The sequence below is a fragment of the Anoplophora glabripennis genome, unplaced genomic scaffold, assembly GCF_000390285.2.
Source record: "Anoplophora glabripennis isolate ALB-LARVAE unplaced genomic scaffold, Agla_2.0 scaffold17, whole genome shotgun sequence".
Taxonomy (NCBI): domain Eukaryota; kingdom Metazoa; phylum Arthropoda; class Insecta; order Coleoptera; family Cerambycidae; genus Anoplophora; species Anoplophora glabripennis.
Window position 1 is genome coordinate 953,345 of NW_019416231.1, and position 22,843 is coordinate 976,187.

At 34.5% G+C, this 22,843-nt stretch overlaps 1 protein-coding gene across 1 annotated transcript in view; it reads left to right on the forward strand.

Annotated features, from left to right (window-relative positions):
- The first annotated feature begins 49 nt into the window (after positions 1–49).
- LOC108917773 (L-ascorbate oxidase) overlaps positions 50–22,843 on the forward strand; it is a 27,421-nt gene continuing 4,627 nt past the window's right edge. Inside the window, exons 1-10 of the mRNA XM_018724522.2 lie at positions 50–240; positions 9,700–9,780; positions 10,251–10,513; positions 13,366–13,576; positions 13,751–14,034; positions 15,846–15,969; positions 17,556–17,779; positions 18,622–18,811; positions 18,995–19,173; positions 21,293–21,554. Of these exons, the coding sequence (XP_018580038.1) occupies positions 237–240; positions 9,700–9,780; positions 10,251–10,513; positions 13,366–13,576; positions 13,751–14,034; positions 15,846–15,969; positions 17,556–17,779; positions 18,622–18,811; positions 18,995–19,173; positions 21,293–21,554 (1,822 nt within the window). The 5' untranslated portion in view covers positions 50–236. The remainder of the gene's footprint in view (positions 241–9,699; positions 9,781–10,250; positions 10,514–13,365; positions 13,577–13,750; positions 14,035–15,845; positions 15,970–17,555; positions 17,780–18,621; positions 18,812–18,994; positions 19,174–21,292; positions 21,555–22,843) is intronic.

The following is a 22,843-nucleotide window of genomic DNA, read 5'->3' on the forward strand; positions in this document are numbered from 1 at the left end:
GTTTCTCCAATCTCCGTCCCGTGTAGATATGGTAAGTCCAGGTATTACGTTAAATCGCGGTAAGGATTACCCCCTCCGCCAGCGCGATTTTTAAAAAGTGTTATATTTGACGCTATATCTACATTTCCGTTTTTTAAATGTGTGGGTATGCTCTAAAGTGGCTGTGACTTTTGTTTTGCAAGGGAGTGACCATCTAGTGCCGAACGGTGGATTTGCTAATAACTGGATTTCATTAAATGCGTGAGTAATATTTTAAATTCTCTAGAAGGTATTAAATCGTATTTACAAAAGTATGTTTCGGTGCGTCCTTTTTTGAAATTCCAGTAATTTCTTTGTCTTAATTTAATACATTTTTATTTTTAACAATTGAGGAAAAAATCACATTGCATCACATAAAAAAGTATTACTGTTAGAAAATTTATTAGATGCAACTCTATTTTTTTTTATTAAACCGGAACAATGTCTATAACAGTTCATAATTGAAAATCTCTCGGAATTGGAAATATTTTTATTACAAAACAATGTATTTTCTACCTCACTTATGTCCTTTTCTATCAAAACATTATATGAAAAACGATATAAAAAATAGTGACATTGTAAACACCGTTTTGTTAAATATAAGTTTATTAATTTCGGGGGATTACGTTTCGAATTCCACCCTCAGGCGTCTTTTAAGGCTGGCGTTTTATAAACAAGAAATCGCACTTTTAGTAAGGCATAAAAATGATGAAATATAAGGATTTCTTTAATTTTTCGCAGTCAAAGATCAATAGAATTTTAAATCAGTGATTTTGTGACTAAAATACTAGTAGCAAGTAGTCTGCAGATATACACTTACATGTTTCCTACTCCAATTTACCATTAATTAATTATTTTTATGGAAAAAACGCATTTTTTAGTATTTTGGTTATAAATCCTAAACTGAGGAAGCAATTTGAATGCTATAAAAAGACAATTTGTGGAGAATCGAAATATAAATAAAACGAGAGGTCGACCGAACCGATCCGATAATTAGAAACGAAGAAAACTCGGAAAAATCGGAATCGGGAATCGGTTTTTAGCCACGAAATTTGAATAATTCCAAATATTTCGAATTTTCACCCCCAAGAACGGCGGTGACAACATTTTTAAAAATATGGCGATGTTTCGCATGGTACCAGCTATGTCCTGTACACATTTAGTTTCGCACAACTCTCTCGGTTTCGAGAATTCAATACCTATGTATGTTTTCAGCCACGAAATTTGAATAATTCCAAATATTTCGAATTTTCACCACCAAGAACAGCGGTGACAACATTTTTAAAAATATGGCGATGTTTCGCATGGTAGTAGCTATGTCCTGTACACATTTAGTTTCGCATAACTCTCTCGGTTTCGAGAATTCAATACCTATGTATGTTTTCAGCCACGAAATTTGAATAATTCCAAATATTTCGAATTTTCACCACCAAGAACAGCGGTGACAACATTTTTAAAAATATGGCGATGTTTCGCATGGTAGTAGCTATGTCCTGTACACATTTAGTTTCGCATAACTCTCTCGGTTTCGAGAATTCAATACCTATGTATGTTTTCAGCCACGAAATTTGAATAATTCCAAATATTTCGAATTTTCACCACCAAGAACGGCGGTAACAACATTTTTAACACAAAGCAGGCGCTGTCGGACCATTAGTTTTCCCACAATTGCAATTTGAATTTTTTGGTGCTTTATTTTGCAAAATTTCTAGATGCGTTGGAGGCGGTCCCGATTTTAATTTTTCAACCGGAGTTTTTCGATTCTAATTATCCGATCGGATCGATCGACATCTCGTTTTATTCGTATTTCGATTCTCTACAAATTGTCTCTTTATAGTATTCAGATTGCTTCGTTAATTTAGGTTTTATAAGCAAAAAACTAAAAAAAATGTGTTTTTTGCATAAAAATGTTTATAAAAATTAAGGAAACGTAATGATAAACATAAAAAGTAAAATTATATGCTTTTTCCCTATTTCTCAATCTCTGTCAGCTTGTAAACTGTCTTTATCGCAGCGTAGACGTAACAGTGTGTCGTTATTCATTGTAAACGAATCACTAATACTGATGACGCTAAGATTTAGGGATTTTTAGTTGACAGTATCAGCCGTGCGATGTCGGTTGTCTAAGTCAGTCACGTGGCGGGCAAGAGAAAATTAAAACCCACCAGTTTATTGTAGAAAACCGTGATATAAAAATTGCGGGGTTTTCGATGGCAGTGGTCTATTTTCGTCTTGAGTTTGAAAAAAACTTAAACATTTCATGCCAAATTACTTATATATACTTCCAATAAAATCGAAAAAAAAAATCTTAATGTTTGAAAATTCCCATCACATTTTTTTTTAGGTATTACGGATCGGAGTTTGGTTGCATATCATATAACAGAGTCACGATCCTGACATGTTCTTAATTTCGTTAATTTCACTATTATAGTTTTAATTGCCATTTTTTCACAAGTAAAGATAAGCTGCGATAAGGTCGCTGCAATTGTAACAAAATATGAATTACCTACTCGGGCAAAACCGAGCATTCAAGATACCATTACCATAATCATAAATCTCCTTTATTTTTCTAACAAGTATATATTCCCCGAAAATTATAATTAATATATTTGTGTAGGCTGTCGCCAGTAATTGATGACACTGAAAGATGGTCATCAACATGTTTGTATCTTTTTTTGTTTTTACTTCACTTTTTATTGTTGGTCTTAGAAGGCGATGAAAATAAATCACTCCTTTAACAACGACTTTAACCGACTTAGCCTCGTCTAGGACTTATTTTGTCTTAGCACATGGCACACTATGTTGTCGTAGCGACGATATTCTTTTCAAACAGCTCATAGAGAGTAGCATTGAAATTTTCAAAAGCCACGTGAATCCGGTTTCAAGTTCAAGTGCTTAAACACCTACAGACCGAACATAAAGAAGTGATCAGAAAAAAATCTCTAACGACCGCTTAAACACGAACAAACGAACAAGGATGAGCGAATATAAACAACAAACACCCGATAATTAATTTTTTTCTATTTGCTCGTCAATTCATTAAGGTAGGTACAGTCGAGGACATATTAAATCGTTCTTGAAGGATGAAGAGTCAATAGAACGGAAGAGATAGACAGCCAAGTGAGTTCTGTTGTTAAAACTGAGAATGACTTTGCTAACTATGGACAGTGAAGCCGAAGGTTATTAAAGATGATGCGAATTATGCTCGTGTTTTTGTAACGCGACTGTTACACAGTATTTATTAGTTTTCTCTGGGAGTTTTAAGGATGAAAGAAACAGATCTGTTCGAAATTCAAGTAATTATTTTGGGGAAAAACGCTCGGACACTTCGATTAGTATTTTTAGTTGCGGATTTTTTGACATAAGACAATTGCATACACGGAATATATTACGAAAACGATTTAAGAGATATGGTATGTTATATACAAAAAGTGTTCAGAACTTACCATACAATTCAAGAATGGCATAATATACAGGGTATTCCATGAAAAAAAATCAATGATGACTGCATACGTTCTTCTTGAAACACCCTGTATACAATTTTCTTATGTCCGCAATCCACAAAATAATTACCTGATTTCATCATGAATGCACTGTATGGATGTTGACATTTTGTTGAACTCTTAAAATTGTTGCTATAAAATGAACGCACTTTAGTTCCACTTTGAATCCTCGTGAATTAATAGTTGCGCTTTAGCTTCTAGGATTCTACTTGTAATAATTAAAAAAAAGTTGTGAAATTCTACATATGGCAATGTCCTTAAAATTCTTTTTACCCTAACAGTCACGAGTGGCAGTGACGAAACGACGGTTTCAGCGTTAAAAAAGGTTACAGCTTAAGAAATTTTACTGGTCAAGAGAAACTACATGTATAAATTAGTGTTGAACATAAATTATAGCTTAGTCGGTGATATAATTATAAATAAACAGCAAATTCCCTCAACCTTACTGCTTTGTTATTTCTTCTGTATCTAGTCTATGACAGAAAACTTGTTTTATTTATTTGGATACAGCTTCTTGATAAAATTCAGGAGAGATGTCAGTTCTGCATGAAAAATCAGACCAACAACAAATGAAGATGTCCGTGAAACGAGGAAGAAGACGAGGAATTCTCTCGTATTTTCCGAAACAATTAACAACATTAAACGACCATTAAAGGCCACTAATGGGCATTGAATTTCAAATAAAAATGAGTAATAAGAAGTTCCGGAAGATGACAATACCGATTTAAGTAATTTAATGTCAATAACAAATAGTTTTCACAACCGCAATCAAGCGAGCGTTGCGAATAATAAGTGAATAGTGGTGTAAACTCAACACTCCAATTTGTATACCATGATAATTTGCACGACCTTTGCATTAAGTCATAAGTAAATAATATCGTTTAAGTAACTTCAGTACAGTTATGTCGTTAACGTAAAAGCCTGTATTATCGACCGACATACGTATTTTCTCATGGTTTCTTGAATTCTTAAGCTGGGATATTGCACATATCCTCGCAAATTACGAAAAAGGTTATAATATTAATTAGTGACATAACTTTGGTATAAAAGTGTTGCACAACTCTAAAAAAAATTCGTCTCTACTAAGATCGTGTGATATTCTTTTTATGACATGGGCATGCAAAAAATGGTACGTCCACCGTCGGAATACTAATACGGAGACGAAGACCCTGACCTCTAAGCGTATATAAATAAAAGAAGTTTGTATTCGGTTTGGTAAAAACATAAATTTTAGAAAAGATTCCACAAGATCATATCATGGTTAGTAGGTTACATGTTTCTTGTCCTAGAAATCAGAAACAGGAAAATTACTCTGTCACTGTCACTAGACACTTGAAGCTTCAATTTCCTTATTTCTTTATTCTCTCTGCAACCATTTCCCTCCAAGTTACAGATCTTTGAAAATAACCCAAAATTTTGGGATTTTTTTAATATCCCTTAATTTCTGTGCCTAGTATAATTTTTTTAATCGTAATTTCGACACCTCGTATTTTGAAAAAGTAGAGTATAAACAAAAAATGTTACACGAAAGGTCCCACTTTATTTATCCAAAGAATCTGTGTTAACGGCTTGATCTACTTTCTTGTAACACCCAGTATATCAGCGTCAGCTCACATGAGTAACATGCATAAACCGTAATAAATATTCCGCTCGGTATTGAATTGTCCGCATACATTAATGATAATTGTAGGATCAAACCACAATTATCACATGTATGTTGTCCGATTAAATGCATCCTAGTCCTTTTTTGCTGTCCGGTTTTTCCTTACGTGCCCGGAATCAGCTACTTCTTAAACTTATGTGGGTGGTGTAAAGATTATAAATCAAAGGTGCTGTGTCACTTGGACTAACGTCATAGGCATCACTTGGGATTCCTACATCGACCCGATCAAAAAAAAATTGGGAAATGAACGGCTTACGCTGACGTCTTATTTTAATTTTTTCCATAAAAAAAAATAGTGTACGTATATGAACGGCATATGAGTCAGGTGTTTCCTTATTAGAAAGTATGTCCTAATTAAAAGGCAAAAACTAATTTGCGAAACAGAGAAATGTTTAAATTCTACATTTTTCAAATTTTAAATCTAGATAACTAGCTCTTAAAATAAGTTTTTAATAAATCATAAAAGCAAGCATTTCAAGAATTCAAACACATTCAAAACGTTTTTTCTGAAATATCTTATCAAGTGAAGTGAAACAATGTTTCTCGATACCAGAAATCTACGCAAATGATACCTAAACCCTAAACCCACAGACAATACTCCTAACTGCTGATACTGTGACCAAACTAGCATTGAACTATACCCCCAATATAAAATAAACACATGAAATACACGCAACAAAGTCTTACAAAGAACTGAATTTAAAATTAGCAGCGTGAGCAAGTACGGTTCTGTTAAGGGCGGTTTTTCCCGAACTCTACATTGATATAGTCTTTCCGATCTCAATTGAAGACAAAGAGCTAGGCGGTATGTACCAGGTTCGGTCGCTACACAGCAACTCGGCATTGGAATATTTGAAATCTTGTTCCCATATTAATTTAGCCATACCCATATACAGGTCTGGTCGACCAGTTGAGGAATGGGTGCGCGGGCAAACGGCGCACAAACACAACCGCACTAGGCGACCGGCCATAAATTTCAGTTGATGACAAATTGCCTAGCAGTGCAGTGCAGCAATGCGGAAATTGGTGTGATTCAGGTACTTTTAATTTATTATAGGCACATATTACAATTGCGAAAGGGAGAAATAAGAGGGATATTTTGTTTACCAGTATTATTATAACATGGCATTTTGGAGACCATGTAAATAGCGGTTCTCAAACTGTATTTGTGAATGTAAATAAGTAAAATTTAATATAAATCGTTGATATCCGTTTAGCACGTGGCAGCGTGATTGATTATATTTTTAACAAGTTCTATTTTCATTCAATATCGGCTTTGTTATCAAGGATTAAACATTTTATATTTTTACAAACAACTCTTGTTGACATTTCCTCAAATAATCGCGCGCGATCGATATAAAAACGATTCTTTTCTTCAACTGTGGCCCCAAGTGAGAACCCTGGGAGACGCCTGAAGTGGTATTGCAATTGTGCATAGATTTGACAAGATCAGGCGGGATGATTCTGATAATTTAAATAAAATATAAGCAGGTGGGGATTTGTACGAAAATAATAGCGATTGTTTATCTACAAAAATTATAAATATTAACAATAAACGGATTAGCCTGGATTTCTTTAGTCCCTGATAACGCTGAGATTTTATTTTCATTGAGGTGCTGTAAAAAAACATGTATTTAAATTTTACAACTTCTCGGAGTAATAAAAAAAGTGATGCAAGTGAATTAGTTGCGATATTTATTAATAAATATTAATATGCTATTATATAATTTTTTTTTGCTGCTAGTAACATCCCCCCTTTCTATGAAACTAGTTATTCTATTCTGAGAAGATAGAAATTAACGATTAAACAATGGGGAACTATTTTTACAGTTAATAAAAAAAAGATGTATCAATTGACGATTAAATTATTACATGGAAAAGAGGAAATCCTGCATTAGAGCTAAAGATATAACAAAATTTTGACCTGGTGTAAATGCACGTGGACAAAACCGCTTAAATTGGGAAAATTACGACGGATTAACAAATAAACCTCACGTGTTAATAATTAAATACACGGATAATTTGAGCTAACGATACCTGTTATTATTTTAAATAACATAACATTTTCTTTAGAATTCACACATTTGCTTTATCAAATCAAAGATATGAATTAACAGCTTGAAATGTGTGGTACATAATAAAAAAAAGCACGACATTTGACGTCATTCGATTAGTGATATGGCCTACTTATTTGCGAAAGTAGGTGTAGTACAGTTAAAAAAAATAACAATTGTACTTATTTATAAGTAGAAATTTATTAGTATCTCCTAAATTTTACGTGATTTCTATTTATTGATAATAATAATACAAATTACACTTTTACTTTTTATTACATGCCTACAATTATATTTATAAATGTAACAAAACGTAAAATCTCAAAACGAGTCTATTTTAGACAATTAATTCAATCCTTACTTCAATATTTGATGATCTTTTAAGATTTCGATAACATAATATGTGACATAATTTTAAATGAACCTTAATCAGTTGATATTAAACAGTACAGTTATCTATTTGCTTTTGCTTGAAGCTATCAATAATGTAACATTGTATTTTTTATACTTCTATATTTTTAACTTCTCTACAGGGTGATTCACAAATGGTGACCAAAAATGAAACCTCGTATTCTTGGGTGAATTTTAAGGGGTTTTTCCTATAAAGTTTTTATCTAGGACGCTTCGTTAAAAAGATACAGGGTGTTACACTTCAAAAAATATTTTTAATTTTTTTAAATAATTTAAAAACTAGTAGCAACCAAATTGACAAATAATTAACGGGAATCTAAACCTGTGTAATATCCTTTCAACGGATTATAATTGGTGGATTCGGAATGACGCAGCATTTAAATCTTTAATGGAATTATTACACGATTTTGCGTAACAGCAAACACACGTTCTAGTGACATTGACACACTAAGATCCCAGCAGATTATTGACTTCTAGCAACTATTTTAAATTCCGCAATACACCCGTACAACAAACATCTAAACAACGTTTATATAACGTCGCTATTAGTGATTAGTATTTTTTTCGTAACTGCAACACGACTTTATTAAGTAATTTGGCTTTGCGCGTGCTTTGATAATTATTTTTTAACAATGTATTCTTAATGGTACGTACCAGTGTATACGGGTTCTGCCAGCGTATTAATTGACTGGATTAAATGTAATATTATGAACACTTTCACGTTTTGTAGGGTATTGAACCAATACCAATTAATTAATAATTATTATGTGTTTAGTTTTTTATTTCTATTGGAGTATTCCGTTTTTTTTTTGTACATGTTAGGCATTGTTTATGTGGTTGAAGGAAATAAAAATAAAGAGGAACAAACAATATTAAATCAATGATTTTGTCATGGGCGTAGCTAGAATTTTTGTTTGGGGTGGGTCCAGCCCTGTAAGCTCTATGGAGCCTCTAAATTAAAAAGCTTTCGCAGTAAGCAACTTGCCGAATAAAATTTCAAAAACCTGAAAATCCTAAAAAAAGGTCACGTTGTCAGCGATATGACGATAATTAGACCAAGTTATAATTACATATTACAATTATTTAAATAATTTTTGTTTAAACAAATTAATTTTTTTTTATTTGGAAATAAATTTTTTTGTTAAATAACAGAGAAAATAGTAGTTTAAAGTTATAATTTTTGAAAAAAACTAAATTGCAAATTGATAAATTTAATCTAATTGTTTAAAAATAAAAAAAGTGTTAATTTTAAAAATTTACTGTGGTCGTCCTAATCAACCGATTTGAATTTTTCAAAAACCATCTGGAAGGTTGAGCGGTCTTTTCTATGTGAAAAAATTTTCAAGTATCTGGATGCTTTATTTGAGGCCGTGCAGCATTTTGAAAATTCGAACATTTTTTTCAAAATAAAAAATTAGTTTGCGAAAACTGTCGAGACGATTTTAATGAAATTTCGTGTGTTGTTTTATTATACTATAAAGTTTTTTTGTACTAAAATATTTTTAAAAAATTATCCAAAAAAACTTGATTATTTTACCTTTTTTTCATCAATTATTGCTATTTTGCAACATCCTATTCTAAAACTTTTTTCCTCTTCAATATTCTTCCAAAATGCATAAGTTCCAAGATATAGGTAAAAAACTCAGATAAAATAAGTTTTTTTTTAAATTTTTTAAACATTTTTGCAATTTTGAAAATGTTCCGGACCTCGCCCAGATCTAGAGATCTACACGTTTATTATGCGAGTTGCACTGAAGGTATTCCAGAAAAAAATTGCTTGCCCCCCTTACATCCAAGAAGCGGGATATTTCATACATTTTCTTCTGTCCCCAAAAGTAGCACCTGTAGAAGCGACGTAAAATATAAAGAAACACAATTTACATGCCTACATCTTTTTGAATTATTATTTATTTACTTTATGTTTATAACAACACCAACAATTGTACGTTGTATTCCCAAAACAGTTTAACATTCAATTAACCGCCTATTGTTGTTTTCGTCTTCTGTTATTCATTGCCTTACTAATTGTACATTATTTTTTATTATTTAGATGGAACAATGTTTTTGGTAGTTTCGCTTCTCGTGATTGGCACTGTTAAGGCGAATGTTGTTTACAAGGAAGGACGTACGGGTAAGTCCGAAGTCGATCATAACAATTTAATAACAAAATTTTAGACCATTTAAAATACATGGTAATACTATAAACACAGTATTGTTCAGTTGGTCATGCAAAATAAATACTTATTCTTGAAAAGCTACGACCAGAACAGATTATAGCACGGAAGGCTAAAGAAAATACAAAACGTCACCTCGTCCTTTTCTAAATCATTGGTTTAATATACATTTAATTACAAAAAATACCAAAGACACTTGTCCATACTCTACCAAATTATTGTTAAATTGAATTTCTAAAATATTTTGATGTAGCTTTTGAAATAAAAATGATGGATTTAAATCTGGTGCATCAAATGGCTATATCAGTACTTTTCAAATAATTCTGACACAATTTCCTTGGCTTAAATAAACAATAACGACAAACTCCTTTCCATCTTTCAATATCTTTGGAGTGAAGTGATATTTCACTCATAAATTATATTTTAGATGATCAAAACGCCACAGACGTCCATTTGGAATACGTGCTTCTAAACGAAGACAACCCCTGTGCCAGAACTTGCACGCAGGGTGCTTCTCCTATGATCTGTCGGTACCACTTTAAAATAGAATATTACCACACGCTCAGCAAGGCTTGCTACGATTGCCCTCTCAACACTAGCGACTGTTTCCGACAGGACTGCGTCCCGGGTGACGGGCACAAGAGGGCTGTGGTCACCATCAACAGACAGCTGCCTGGACCCACCATAGAGGTATTTGTTACTAACATTTTTAATGTTTGCATACTGCACTTAGTTCGATTATATATTAGTCCCAGTTTCTTATCTTTCTTAATCGAATATTTCACACAATAAACATAAAAATACCCAGTACGGCAGCCGTAACAGTCGATTTCTTTTATGCATTCGTCAACAAATATGACCAGTGATGTAATGTTGAATGTTTATGTATATTTAAGTTGGGTGTAGCAAGTTACAATTAATTTTATTACTTACAGTGAAGTGAGGTTATAACAACATCCCAAAGGACAATGAAATCGCGTCGTACTACTAAGAGAATGATGTAATAAATAGACTGAAATTTAATCTACATGAAAACAAACTTGAAGGTAGAAATATGTCACAATATGCCATCACTATAAAAGGAATCTTAATAGTCAAACTCCACTGTATTACTATAATTGCTTTTAATTTTTTTTAAGGTAATGAACATTTAAGTCCGTATCTAGAATCGCCCAGAAAAGTCACAAATCCAATTATGGTATAGTAAAATTGTAATTTCTATTTTTATTTCACACTGTTACTGTTCTTTTTTAGGTAATTTATTTTTTGTTATTAGAACAATATATTTATTTTATATACTTCAATATTCTGCTTTGTACGACTGTAAGCTTTTTCGCTAGACTTCCGTATTTAACAAAAACAATTTTCTAAGAAGGTGAATCAAGTCATTTCTATGTAATTTCATATTTATTTTGCGAAATATACGCGAGGTCAAGGAACGAAGGCTAAACCGCTAAAAATAGATAAACAAAACACTAATAGCGCTGTTATACAGGGTGTGGCGTGTATAATCTATAAAAATTAAACTACAGGTTCCTAGCGATATTTGCAATAGAAAAGTTTTATACGAAAAAGTTCAACTTTTGCGTTTTTTTTTTCGTAAATTAAAGTCCAATTATGGATCAAAATATTTTCTCTGAAACGGTCCTGTCCGTAAGTTGTACGGTAAGTTACGTCCTGTAGACCAATCGCGTAAACAAATCGTCGTTGAAAGATACTTCTCAATTTTTGGGAATCTTTCAATGCAAAAGTACAAACTAAGAAAAATAGATATTAAAAAAACTGATGTTCTTATTATAATAATTAATAGTAATTACTATCTTAAATGCATTGTTGCTACTGCAAGAGTTCGCAAACAAAACCACATCCGTAAGCATCTGTATTCCCCTAATTATGTCAGCAGCTTTAAGTATACGATTTCGGAATTCCTCCACCGTAGCAATTGGAGTATTGTAAACCAATGACTTCAAGTGACTCCAAAGATAAAAGTCCATTGGAGTTAGATCGGGTGACCGAAGTGGCCACGGCACAGGACCAAAGCATCCAATCCATCGCTGAGGACATATTTCATTCAAAAGTGTCGTTACTTCTCGAGTACTGTGTGGAGGAGCTTCATCTTGAAGACAAAACATGCATGCCCGAACTTGTAATGTCACATCGTACAATAATTCAGGCAACCGGTTCTCCAAAAATTCAGCATATGTTGGTTTTTTAGTCGTCCTTCAAAGAAATAGGGACCCACAAGTACATCGCCCATTATGCCAGCCCAAACATTTACCAAGAACCGATGTTGAAAATGAGTTTCCCTAATCACGTGAGGATTTTCATCGGCCCATATGTGCATATTATGGAAATTCACTTCATCACGGGTAAATGTCGCCTCATCTGTCACACAAACATAAGCAGGAAAATCTACTTGATTTGCACATTGCCGTAAAAACCATCTGCAAAAACGCATTCGTTGATTACAACCCGGGGGTAAAATCTGATGAACTGGTTGCAGATGATAGGGGTGCAACAGCTGGCGCCTTAAGTTGCGATGTACGCTACAAGATGAGGTTCCTACTTGCTGTGCGAGTCGTCGAGTACTAATTGTGGGGTCTTCGTCAAGATTTTCCAACACTGCATCTTCAACATTAAGGTTCACTTGCTGACCACGCCCTTCTCTTCGAGGGATAACACTTCCCGTATCTCGCAGCCGCTGAACGCACTGTAGGATTGTATTTGCACATGGGGGTTGACGTTGTGGCCATCGTTCCTGGTACATCTTAGTCACCGCGAGCGCATTTTCTCCGGCTGCACCATACACTGACGCCATATCGACATGTTTGGAAATAGTAAATGCATTGTTCTCTCGGTTCGTTGTAAAACTAGTTTGTGCACAAACTAAAAAATTAAGCAAAGTAAGAAATAAGAATCTCGGTTTTAATGTAATCGGCACGATATTCTTATTTACAAAAAAAAACGCGGAGATAGAACTTTTTCGTATAAGATTTTTCTATTACAAATATCATCAGGAAGCTGTAGTTTAATTTTTATAGATTATACACGCCACACCCTGTATATTAGTTAATAAGTTAAAGTTAAAGAAATACATGCCATATATAAACAGGGTGGTTCTTACGTTCTTTTTAATATTGACAAATTGACTTATAAGTAAAGAACAAAGACCCTAAAATTAGTAATCAAATTTTGTTAATCTATAATATTTATTCACTTGACCTTAGAAGTATTTTATGTAACACTTCATATAGAATTTTAACTTCAGAACATTTCTTAAGAAATAACAGCTAAAATTACTATTATTACACAAACCATTTAATCTTATTGCAGAACTTCTCTGCTGTTTACTATCACGTTTTGAAAATCTCCTTGTGGCAAATAACTGCATATTACTTTTACCGTTACAGTTGAAGAGACACGAGGTAAAACTGTTTTTAAAATTCACCCTTTCTATATACATCATTAACTCGCAACGAGGTCAGAAATGCCCATTCATCATCGTCTCTAACGTTTATTTCTCAACGACATTTTTTTATTAGGTATGCCAAGGCGACATCATCGTGGCGGATATCACCAACATGCTGAGCAGCGAGGGGACCACCATCCACTGGCACGGGCAGCACCAGAAGAACACCCCGTATATGGACGGAGTGCCTTACGTCACCCAGTGCCCCATCCTGCCCCACGACACCTTCAGGTATACCTTTAAGGCGGCGCAGGCTGGGACGCATTTCTGGCACTCCCACATAGGTGAGATAATTTTTTATTTCTGTATTTCTCGTCAATTTATGGCGAATGTCAGCAAAACATTGCAGTGGCATCGCGCCGTTGGGAATGGGAATGTTTTGAAAATAAAATTTCCGCTAGAACTAATTCCAACCAGCAGTGTTAAAACATAAATCAATTATTTGCGCGTATTTTTAGGGATGCAAAGGGCGGACGGCGCCTTCGGGGCATTCATCGTGAGGGTACCGGAAGAACAAGATCCACACTTCCAATTCTACGATTACGACCTTTCCGCTCACGTGATCGCTGTGTTAGATTGGGAGAAAGAAACGGGGTTGGAAAAATTCTTGGCTCACCACCACAACGACGCCGACAACAAGCCTACGACTTTGCTGGTAAACGGTTTGGGGAGATTTAAAGAATTCGATGACGGGACGAATACGACTGTGTATACCCCAACTGCCAGATTTAAAGTGGAACAGGTGAGGAAGATTTATAGTTGGTTTCAAAGGGTATAAGTATAATGCGGAATTAACAAAAAAGTTATCTTAAATATGTAATAGGAAACGGGAAAACCGGAAAATGTACAGGGTGTTAAAAATTAACGAAAACATGTGACTTACTTCAACAAAAACAGTTGAAGGAATCGACATAAATAATGCTTAATTTTGTTAATAAACAACGTGGTTATTTGAATAATAAGTCAGTTTGTTTCAAAAATAATTTTTTAATTTCTGGTAACATGCGGTAAGAAAACATTTTTCCAGATTTTTCAGTACCTCCTCTGTCAAAGATGCGAGCGAAAATTACTATACAGGGTGTTAATTAAGTATGTACAATAAATTCAACAGACGATTATTTGAGTGAATTTAAGACAAAAAGTTCATATAAACATTGGTCTGCAGATGTTTCGCTTTGAAGATACTTTTGTAAAAATATTATTAATTCGTAAATATCTTAAATACCCTTTACCCAATTTTGTTGGAATTTGGCAGTGTTAATTAATTGCACTTCCACTTAATTGCATATTCCTGGACCATACAAGAAACATGGGGAAACATTTATTTTGGAAATTATCATTTCTTTATAATTTTTTACGAATAACATGTAACATCTAAATAACATAAAGTACAAATAACACTGCCAAGTTACAACAAAATTTACGGTGAATGTAGACAAAACGCTGTAGCCGCAGAATGTCGATATGCACCAAGTGCTGAAAAATTTGTAATACTCATTCAGAGGTATCTTATGTTCCGTTTTTTTGAATTGATTTGAAATAACAGAGCTGATGATGACTTCCGGTATAACCGAAAGTGCGAGGAACCTGACAGTTTTCATTGAATAGATCTTTTTAAAAAAACCCTGTATACAAATTTTCAGATTTCAATTCTGACTACTGTTTGAGATAATCCTACTGGGCCCTCTTCGTGATACACCCTGTATATCTTTAAAATATGATTTCCTGGTGACTTTTTATTAATTGCAATGTATATCTTTGTCTGAAACATTCTTTAAACTTTGTGGTGTATAAATCATTTCCTTGAAATCTACTTAAACCAAAGGTTGGTCTGAAAGACAGGAGAAATCGGGAAACAGTCTCTATGCAATACTTTCAATAAATCAACCCTTGCACAAACCACCCCCTGGGAGGACCCTCATCTCTATTCAGTGTCTAGTAAAATCCTAAGACAACTTGCTTTGGAAAAATATTCACGCAAATCGTAACCAAACGATGTCAAAATTCACTCAAGTTTTGAATTCGTTAGAATTCGGTATTAAATAATTCATTGTCAATTAATTAGCAACGTAAAGAAGCCGCCTGCGTTTATAAATATTTGATTTGGTATTCATTCAAGTCAAGGTTATCACTAGAACACAGTTATAAGGATAGGTCAAGAACAATTATGTGCACGTAATCAAGAAAAAAATATATTAAATTATGTAAATGTTGTTGTTTATTGCTTTTTAACTGTAGATTGGGACGTAATTGTTTATTTTTTCTATTTGTTATTTAATTTGCAGCATCAACGACTTTTTTTTACAAAATCTGTAATTATATTAACATAACACGACTTAATAAGAGAATGTCTTTGTTTTACCAATGACAAAGAATTACATTTTCAACATCGGGTCTATACAGTTCATATGAAAAGTAAAATTCACTAATCATCTCAGGTTTGTGTGACGAAGGTTCGGTACATTAATATTTTGAATTCAAATTTCAAAGCATATTTAAGAATCTATGAGAAATAAAGCTGTACAAAAGTAATTCGTTTATTGTTATTTTTAGGGATACCGGTACAGATTTAGGGTGATTAACGCTGGGTTTTTGAACTGTCCTATAGAGATTTCAGTGGACAATCACACGCTGAAAGTTATCAGCACAGATGGCAGTGACATCGCACCAACCGACGGTAAGTGGAAAAACGTTTGTATTATGTTACGACAATGCAATGGCCTATACAGTTTCCACATCTTAATCCTATTGATCTAAACTTTTCTATTTTTACGTCGATATTTCATGTATTATGATGCAAATTAAATCTTAGATTAAGCCGTAATAGCGGAAAAAAAAGTATAAATCGGCCTTGCTAAAATCCGTCGTAATAAACCACTAACATTAAATTGTTATACTTGCTACCAGTTACGGTCTTGTATTCAACGCGGTGATTAACAATTACCTTAAGATTTATATCTTGGTTTGCTGCTTAACAAAAGAGCGTTCGCCTAGATCCAGAGGTAGATTAGCGAAATATTTTCATTGCTTAATGAACGAGACTTGTAAATGTTAAGGAAAATTAGACATATTTATAACAGTTATTATTAATTATTGCAGATATATGAGTTGAGATGGGCGATTTCAAAAACGAAAATAAAATAAAATAATCGAAGCTTTTAATAAACGCAATTTTTAGTAATGGTGGCAAAGCCACAACTACTTCACATTTTAGTAATCTCACTATCCGTATCATTGTACAATAACATATACATAGCTGCATCTAGTTTGAAGTTTCGCATCGATCAATTTATTCGATATATAATGGCAGACGCCTGGCGTGCTGTGACGTTGGCCTTTTCATTGTCTATTTGTTAATACTGAAATGCAAAAGTAGCTTTTTAAACTGTAGTCATTGCATATTTATTACAAGATTAATAATATTGCCAAATTAAGTTTGTTTAGTTAAATGAATTTTGCTAAGATTCTCTAGAAAATGACGAATGCGCTGGGAACGATAGAACAAAATTATTTGACGCACATTTTGCAGATGCTTCCTCAACATGGCATAATAATACAATTTTAAGGTTGAAAATGTGTTTATTGTTATGTTTATATATCCATACTTTAAAAAGTACAGAGATATAAACGGTTAAAACACACCAATTAATTTTATTACTTTATTCATGTCAAATCCTTTTGGCAAATAATAAACAACACAACTATTCGAATGTAAAGTTATTGTTCTGCATATACTATCAATATTGACTTTTGTGTCTATTGCGTTTCATATCCATGTCAGGTGGTCAAATATTTATCTACTTCGAGGCGACGGTCAGGGATTATCTGAGATATATTTAATAGAGTTGTTTCCTGCAATATCAACGATTAGGAACCTCGTCTCTGTGGTTATACAGGGCGTTCTAATTAAAACTACCCACCTGGAAAATATCAGAATTAAAAAAAAACCTGAGACATGTCGATTTTCTTTTCGATGGGGACATACGATGGCGTAAGATTTGGTGTCCATACTTATCGTAACCTGATTATTTTTCACGTATACAAACAACACTTTGTATATTTATATTGCGGAGGCCTAGTTCCATTCACAAAGGAATCACCCGTCAAATAGCTCCCAGTTGCTTTGTAAGTCCACAGCCGACTAAGTTTACGTACGCCTTTCTCTCAATGACACCGTGATGAACGGGGAAACTTGTCGGGAACCCGCAAACTTCGTATCTCCTACGAAAACGGACTTTCCCAACGCTTTTTTTTTATTTCCAGCAACATCCCTGGTGACCTACGCCGGAGAACGTTTCGATTTCATCCTCAACGCCGACCAGGACAAGGCCATGTATTGGATGCGCTTCAGGGGCCTGATGGACTGCGACGAGAGGTTCAAGCGAGCCCACCAGGTGGCCGTGTTGGAGTACGAAGGGTTGAACACGACTGTGGATGATTATCCTGAGGGAGTCGCCGATTACGATGCCTCTCATCACGATGGAACCGTAAGTTTTTCAACAAGATTTGAACTTATGGCGTGTTTTGAAGCTTGAAATAGCCCATAGTTGAAACCTAACGATTTTTTCTTGATTCGATTGTTTTGCACATTGCAAAGGGATAACTGCGAGCATGGGCGTAGCCAGGAATCTTCCTAAGGGGGCCCGAGAGCTAGTTTGTTGAACAAAAAGGTAATTCTATACTGGACAAATGGCCAGTAATAATAATGTAATTTTTGAAACTTGATGTATGCAGTACGAATAGGGGGGAGGGGCGTGCCCCCCTGCCCCCCCGACTACGCCCATGTATGAAAACTTATGATCGACTAAAAGTTTTTTGGTTTAATTAAATGTCGTGTTCACTTGAAAAAATTTGCCAAAGGAAACAGATAAATTAAATGCCTAATTAAAGTCCTTCTTAATGGTTTCGACAATAAAACTGTAATTAAATTAAATAGAAATTAATTAAGTTAAATGGGAGGGAAGTTTGCCTGAAGACGTTGCTTATTGATATTTCGGAATGCTAATACAAACATGCACATTTAAAATTTAAACTATCCAAAAAAAAGTCAACATAATTCTACAGGGCGATTCACAAATGGTGACCAAAAATGAATACTCGTATTCTTTGGTGAATTTTAAAACAGTGTTAAACTTATTTAAACAAATATTTTAAATTTTTTTAAATAACTTAAAAACTACTAAATAAAATAATTATTTGTGAATCATCCTGTATAGTTCTAAAAAAATTGACAAAAATAAAAATAGTCTTGGTTTGATGACCCTAACGAGAAACCTAATAAAGTCGAAACGTTTTTACTAGAATAATGTAATTATATTTTTTTTTTCAGCAAATAAATGCTTTGAATCGTGGTATTGAAAGCAATTCGACCTACATCAGTATGCCCCAGCTGGAGTCATTGGAAAAATGGGACACTTCTTTAAAGTCAAAACCTGATCTTCAGTATTATATTGCTTACGATTTTTATGAGCTGGACAATTCTCACTTTCATAAAGCACCATACTACGGATTTAATAACAGTAAGTATTTAGATAAAGAATTAAAAAAATAAATTACTTAAATTTCCAAATATGTGCAATGTTTTTATATCAATAGTTCAATCGCTTGTGCGAGAGAGGGGCCTGGCGTATTATTATTATTATCCCGTACGCCAGATTCTTCTATTTGATGCTTTCTATTAAATTTTTGTTTTTTTGTTTCAGTAAGTGATATAAATCTGGCCCTGCTCACACCCCAGTTCAACCACATCTCCATGAAGACGCCTTCATTTCCGCTTCTTCCCCAAAGAAATGAAATAACTAAGGACATGTTCTGTAATAAAGATACCGTCAAGGACAAAAACTGCGTCGAAAATTACTGCGAGTGCCCTCACGGTATACACGTAAGTCACATATCTTTTCTGTTAGATGTAAAAATGTTTTTGAAAGAAATATATGAACAATTAAATCTAATACTTTCTAAGCTATTTCTGGTGTACCTCAAGGATCCACCAGATTCAGAACACTGAAAACAGATTTACTACTCGGCTTTGTAAAAATAAAGTAAGCGGTAAAGTAAAGTAAGCATAAGACTTGTAGTTTTTCCGGAAATCAAGATAAACCGTTTTTTACCCTTAAAAACTCACCCCCTTCCCCTTCCCGAACTCAGATCGCCCGTAAATTATTTTTCCTTTCATTTCTGTTATATTCTCTTCCTTTTCCAATGGGATTCATCCTACTATATATTTTTTCACTTTTTACCATTTTTGAAGGCTTAAGCACTGGTCTAAATACGTCTCTTGAAGTTATAACGCACTTTCACAAACAGTTCTTGGTTATTGCGAAAGTCATCTGCTGCCTGAAATATTCTTAAGCGTAGTTCTTCTAAGGAGGCAACAGGAGTGGCATCAACAATACTATTTATGTGTCCCCACAAAAAGAAATCCATAGGCGTTAGGTCAGGTGAACGTGCAGGCCAACAAACAGGGGCATCACGACCACGACCAATCCAGCGATTCGGGTAATTTAAATTTAACCATTCTCTAACGGCAAGTGGACTATGTGCAGGCGCCCCATCGTGCATATACCACATCACCTGACGTGTAGCGAGGGATACATCCTCAAGTAATGTTGGAAGATTTTCGTTCAAAAATCTGAGATACTCGACCGCTCCAAGCCTGTGTGGAAGAATAAAAGGACCTACTAGAGTATTTCCTACAATTCCTATCCAAACGTTTAAACTGAAATTATGTTGTTGACATCTTGAAACAAATATTTCATGAGTATTTTCTTCCGACCATGAATGAACATTGTGAAGGGTTTACTGCACCTACTCTAGGAAAATTTGCTTCATCGGTGAAAAGTATATTCATTAGGAAATTTAAGTCATGCCTGGAAATATTAATGTACCATTGACAAAAATCCACGCGGTTAGGTAAATCAGGGTCATTCAATTCTTGCACGGGTTGATGGTGAAAAGGGTATAGATTTTCATGAGCTACATTCCATACAAGACTGTGAGAAACTTGCAGTTGCCTGGACACCTGTCTCGTGCTTGTACCACAGTCTTGTTCTAGATGTTCCAGTATAACTTCCTTAGTTTCAACAGTTGGGACATTATGCCTTCTTCCGGCACCCTCACGATTGGGTTGAATTTTACCAGTTTCACGAAGCCTTCTTTCCACCGACGCCAATGTTTGTCTATGAGGAATCGGTCGGTATGGATATTTTTGGTGGTATAATCTTACTGCAGCGTTACTATTTTTTCTGGATTCGAAAGACATTTGGAGCACGTCGACATATTCGTCATTGGTATAAATATTATTTACCATAATTATTCTGATAATAAATTAATCAATTGGTACTAATTATTGATTGACAGAAAGTGGCAATTTATTAATATGATAAATAACAATTTATTTGTTATGACATCCGCCTACTTTATTTTTACAAATTTTCGCAATTACCCCTTTAGTGAACGGTGACGCATCTAATTTTTTTACTAGAAAACTATCGGTTTTATCGAAAAATTACAAGAGGCAAAAAAGTTGCGCAATTAATCAGTCTTCCCAATAAATATTTTTAAATAAATAATTTGCATCATATAAAAAATTTCTAATAAAATATTACAATGGGGTTGACTGTTTCACTCCTTTATAAAATACGCCAATGATCGAACAAATATTGAAAAGTTGTCTCTTTATTAGTAGGATGCTCATACCAAGTTTTGTGTCTCTAGCATTCCTCATGTTAAAGAAAAAAAATTAAAATGTGAATTTCAACACCCCTCCTTTAAGATGATATATCGCCTCAGGGGTGCAACTTTCATATAAGGCATTTCTACTTCAATCCTCTTATTTTTGGCTCTACATTCACTGGTACCATTTTTGCTACTTCATTTAAAAACACCCTGTAACGTCGCTGATGACGAACATTGTCAACAAATGCGTGTTTTTGAAGCAAAGAACGCATAAAAGATGACGATCATGCCTATATAAGTGATTAACATGTTCTGTTTTACAGGTGCCTTTGGACGCCGTCGTCGAGCTGGTCTTCGTCGACGAGGGCTTCGCCTACGACGCCAACCACCCCTTGCACATCCACGGACACAATTTCAGGATAGTCGCCATGGAGCGGCTGGGCGAGAACGTCACCGTGGAGGAGGTACAGGATAGAGACAGGCAGGGACTCATCAAGAGGAACCTGTTGGACGCCCCGCTTAAGGACACCGTCACCGTGCCCGACGGGGGGTACACTATTGTCAGATTCGTGGCGTCAAACCCAGGTAATTTTATTAATTAAATTAGTTATGCCTGTCTCACACCGGTAGGCGGCTGGAAGTGGCACTCGTTCAGCTCGGTTGGCTTTTTCTTTGATGCTCCTTTGTTTCCTTAGACGTCTAGATGCGCTATTGCAATCCGCGAAACGGGAAATAAAAAATAAAAATCGCGCGTCAATGTCGCAGTCTACTGGGAAATATAAAAGGAAGCGAGATTTTTTTCTTTAAAACAAATAGAAAGATAACGGATATGTCTTGCTAAGAAGATTTCATTTGTTCTATTGCGATTATACAGTAACTTCTTCTAATTTTGAATTTTCATAGGTTTAATTTGAAATATATGTATTTTACCGCCACAAATAAATCTAAACATGCCTAATGAACAAATAGTACAGTTCTCTACACACGCGTGGTAACACCATACTAGGTGATCGCATGATTAATCTGATTGGTTGAGCCGAATCAGGTCATGTAAATTCACACTTTTCTATACAGGGTGGGCCAAAAGTACGGGAATGGCAGGATATCTGGGGATATTCAAGGGGTAGGGTAAAAGTTGTTTATATGAACTTTTTAACTTAAAATCATGCGCAGATTCACCCCCCTTGTATAAAGACATACTATTATAAAACATCCTGTATACAGTCAAATCTATTCTCATTTTGACAATAAAGATGGTAGAACGGTAATATCCTGCAAAGAAATCAACACAAATTGCCCGGAGAACGCGACATTTCGGGGCAAAAACATTTTTAAATGCGTACATTGTGTAGAATAATCGACTGCCTCTTGAGTCCATGAACAAACAAAACAAATTAATTTTAAGGACTTTTCGCAAATATTATACATAAAATATTACACGACCGGCTATCTGTCCTGAAGTTGAAATGTGTCGACCTTTAACCTATATGCCCACCGTCCTCCATCTATCATTTCCTTTGTTTTGCGACTGTGATTCGGAAGATATACGGCAAAATATACTAAAAAGGGCGGTACGCCATTACCGGACCCGCAGGTCGACTGGGATTCGAGTAACATTTAGAAAATCGGAAATTTTTGCCTAATTACCTTTTCGCTTTGCACTATTTTGGACATAGGCCGGGAAAATAACCTGGGAAATGACCATTTCGCAACTTTTCGTTTCGGCAAGCTGAATTTATCACTATAGATGCTAAATATTATGTACAATAACATATTAGTTTCCACAGTCATAAAAATGGGGGGAAGATTGTTTACAGGGTGGTTAATTGTATAATTTTTACGTAAATTCACGTTTTTCGCTTATAACTTTTTTC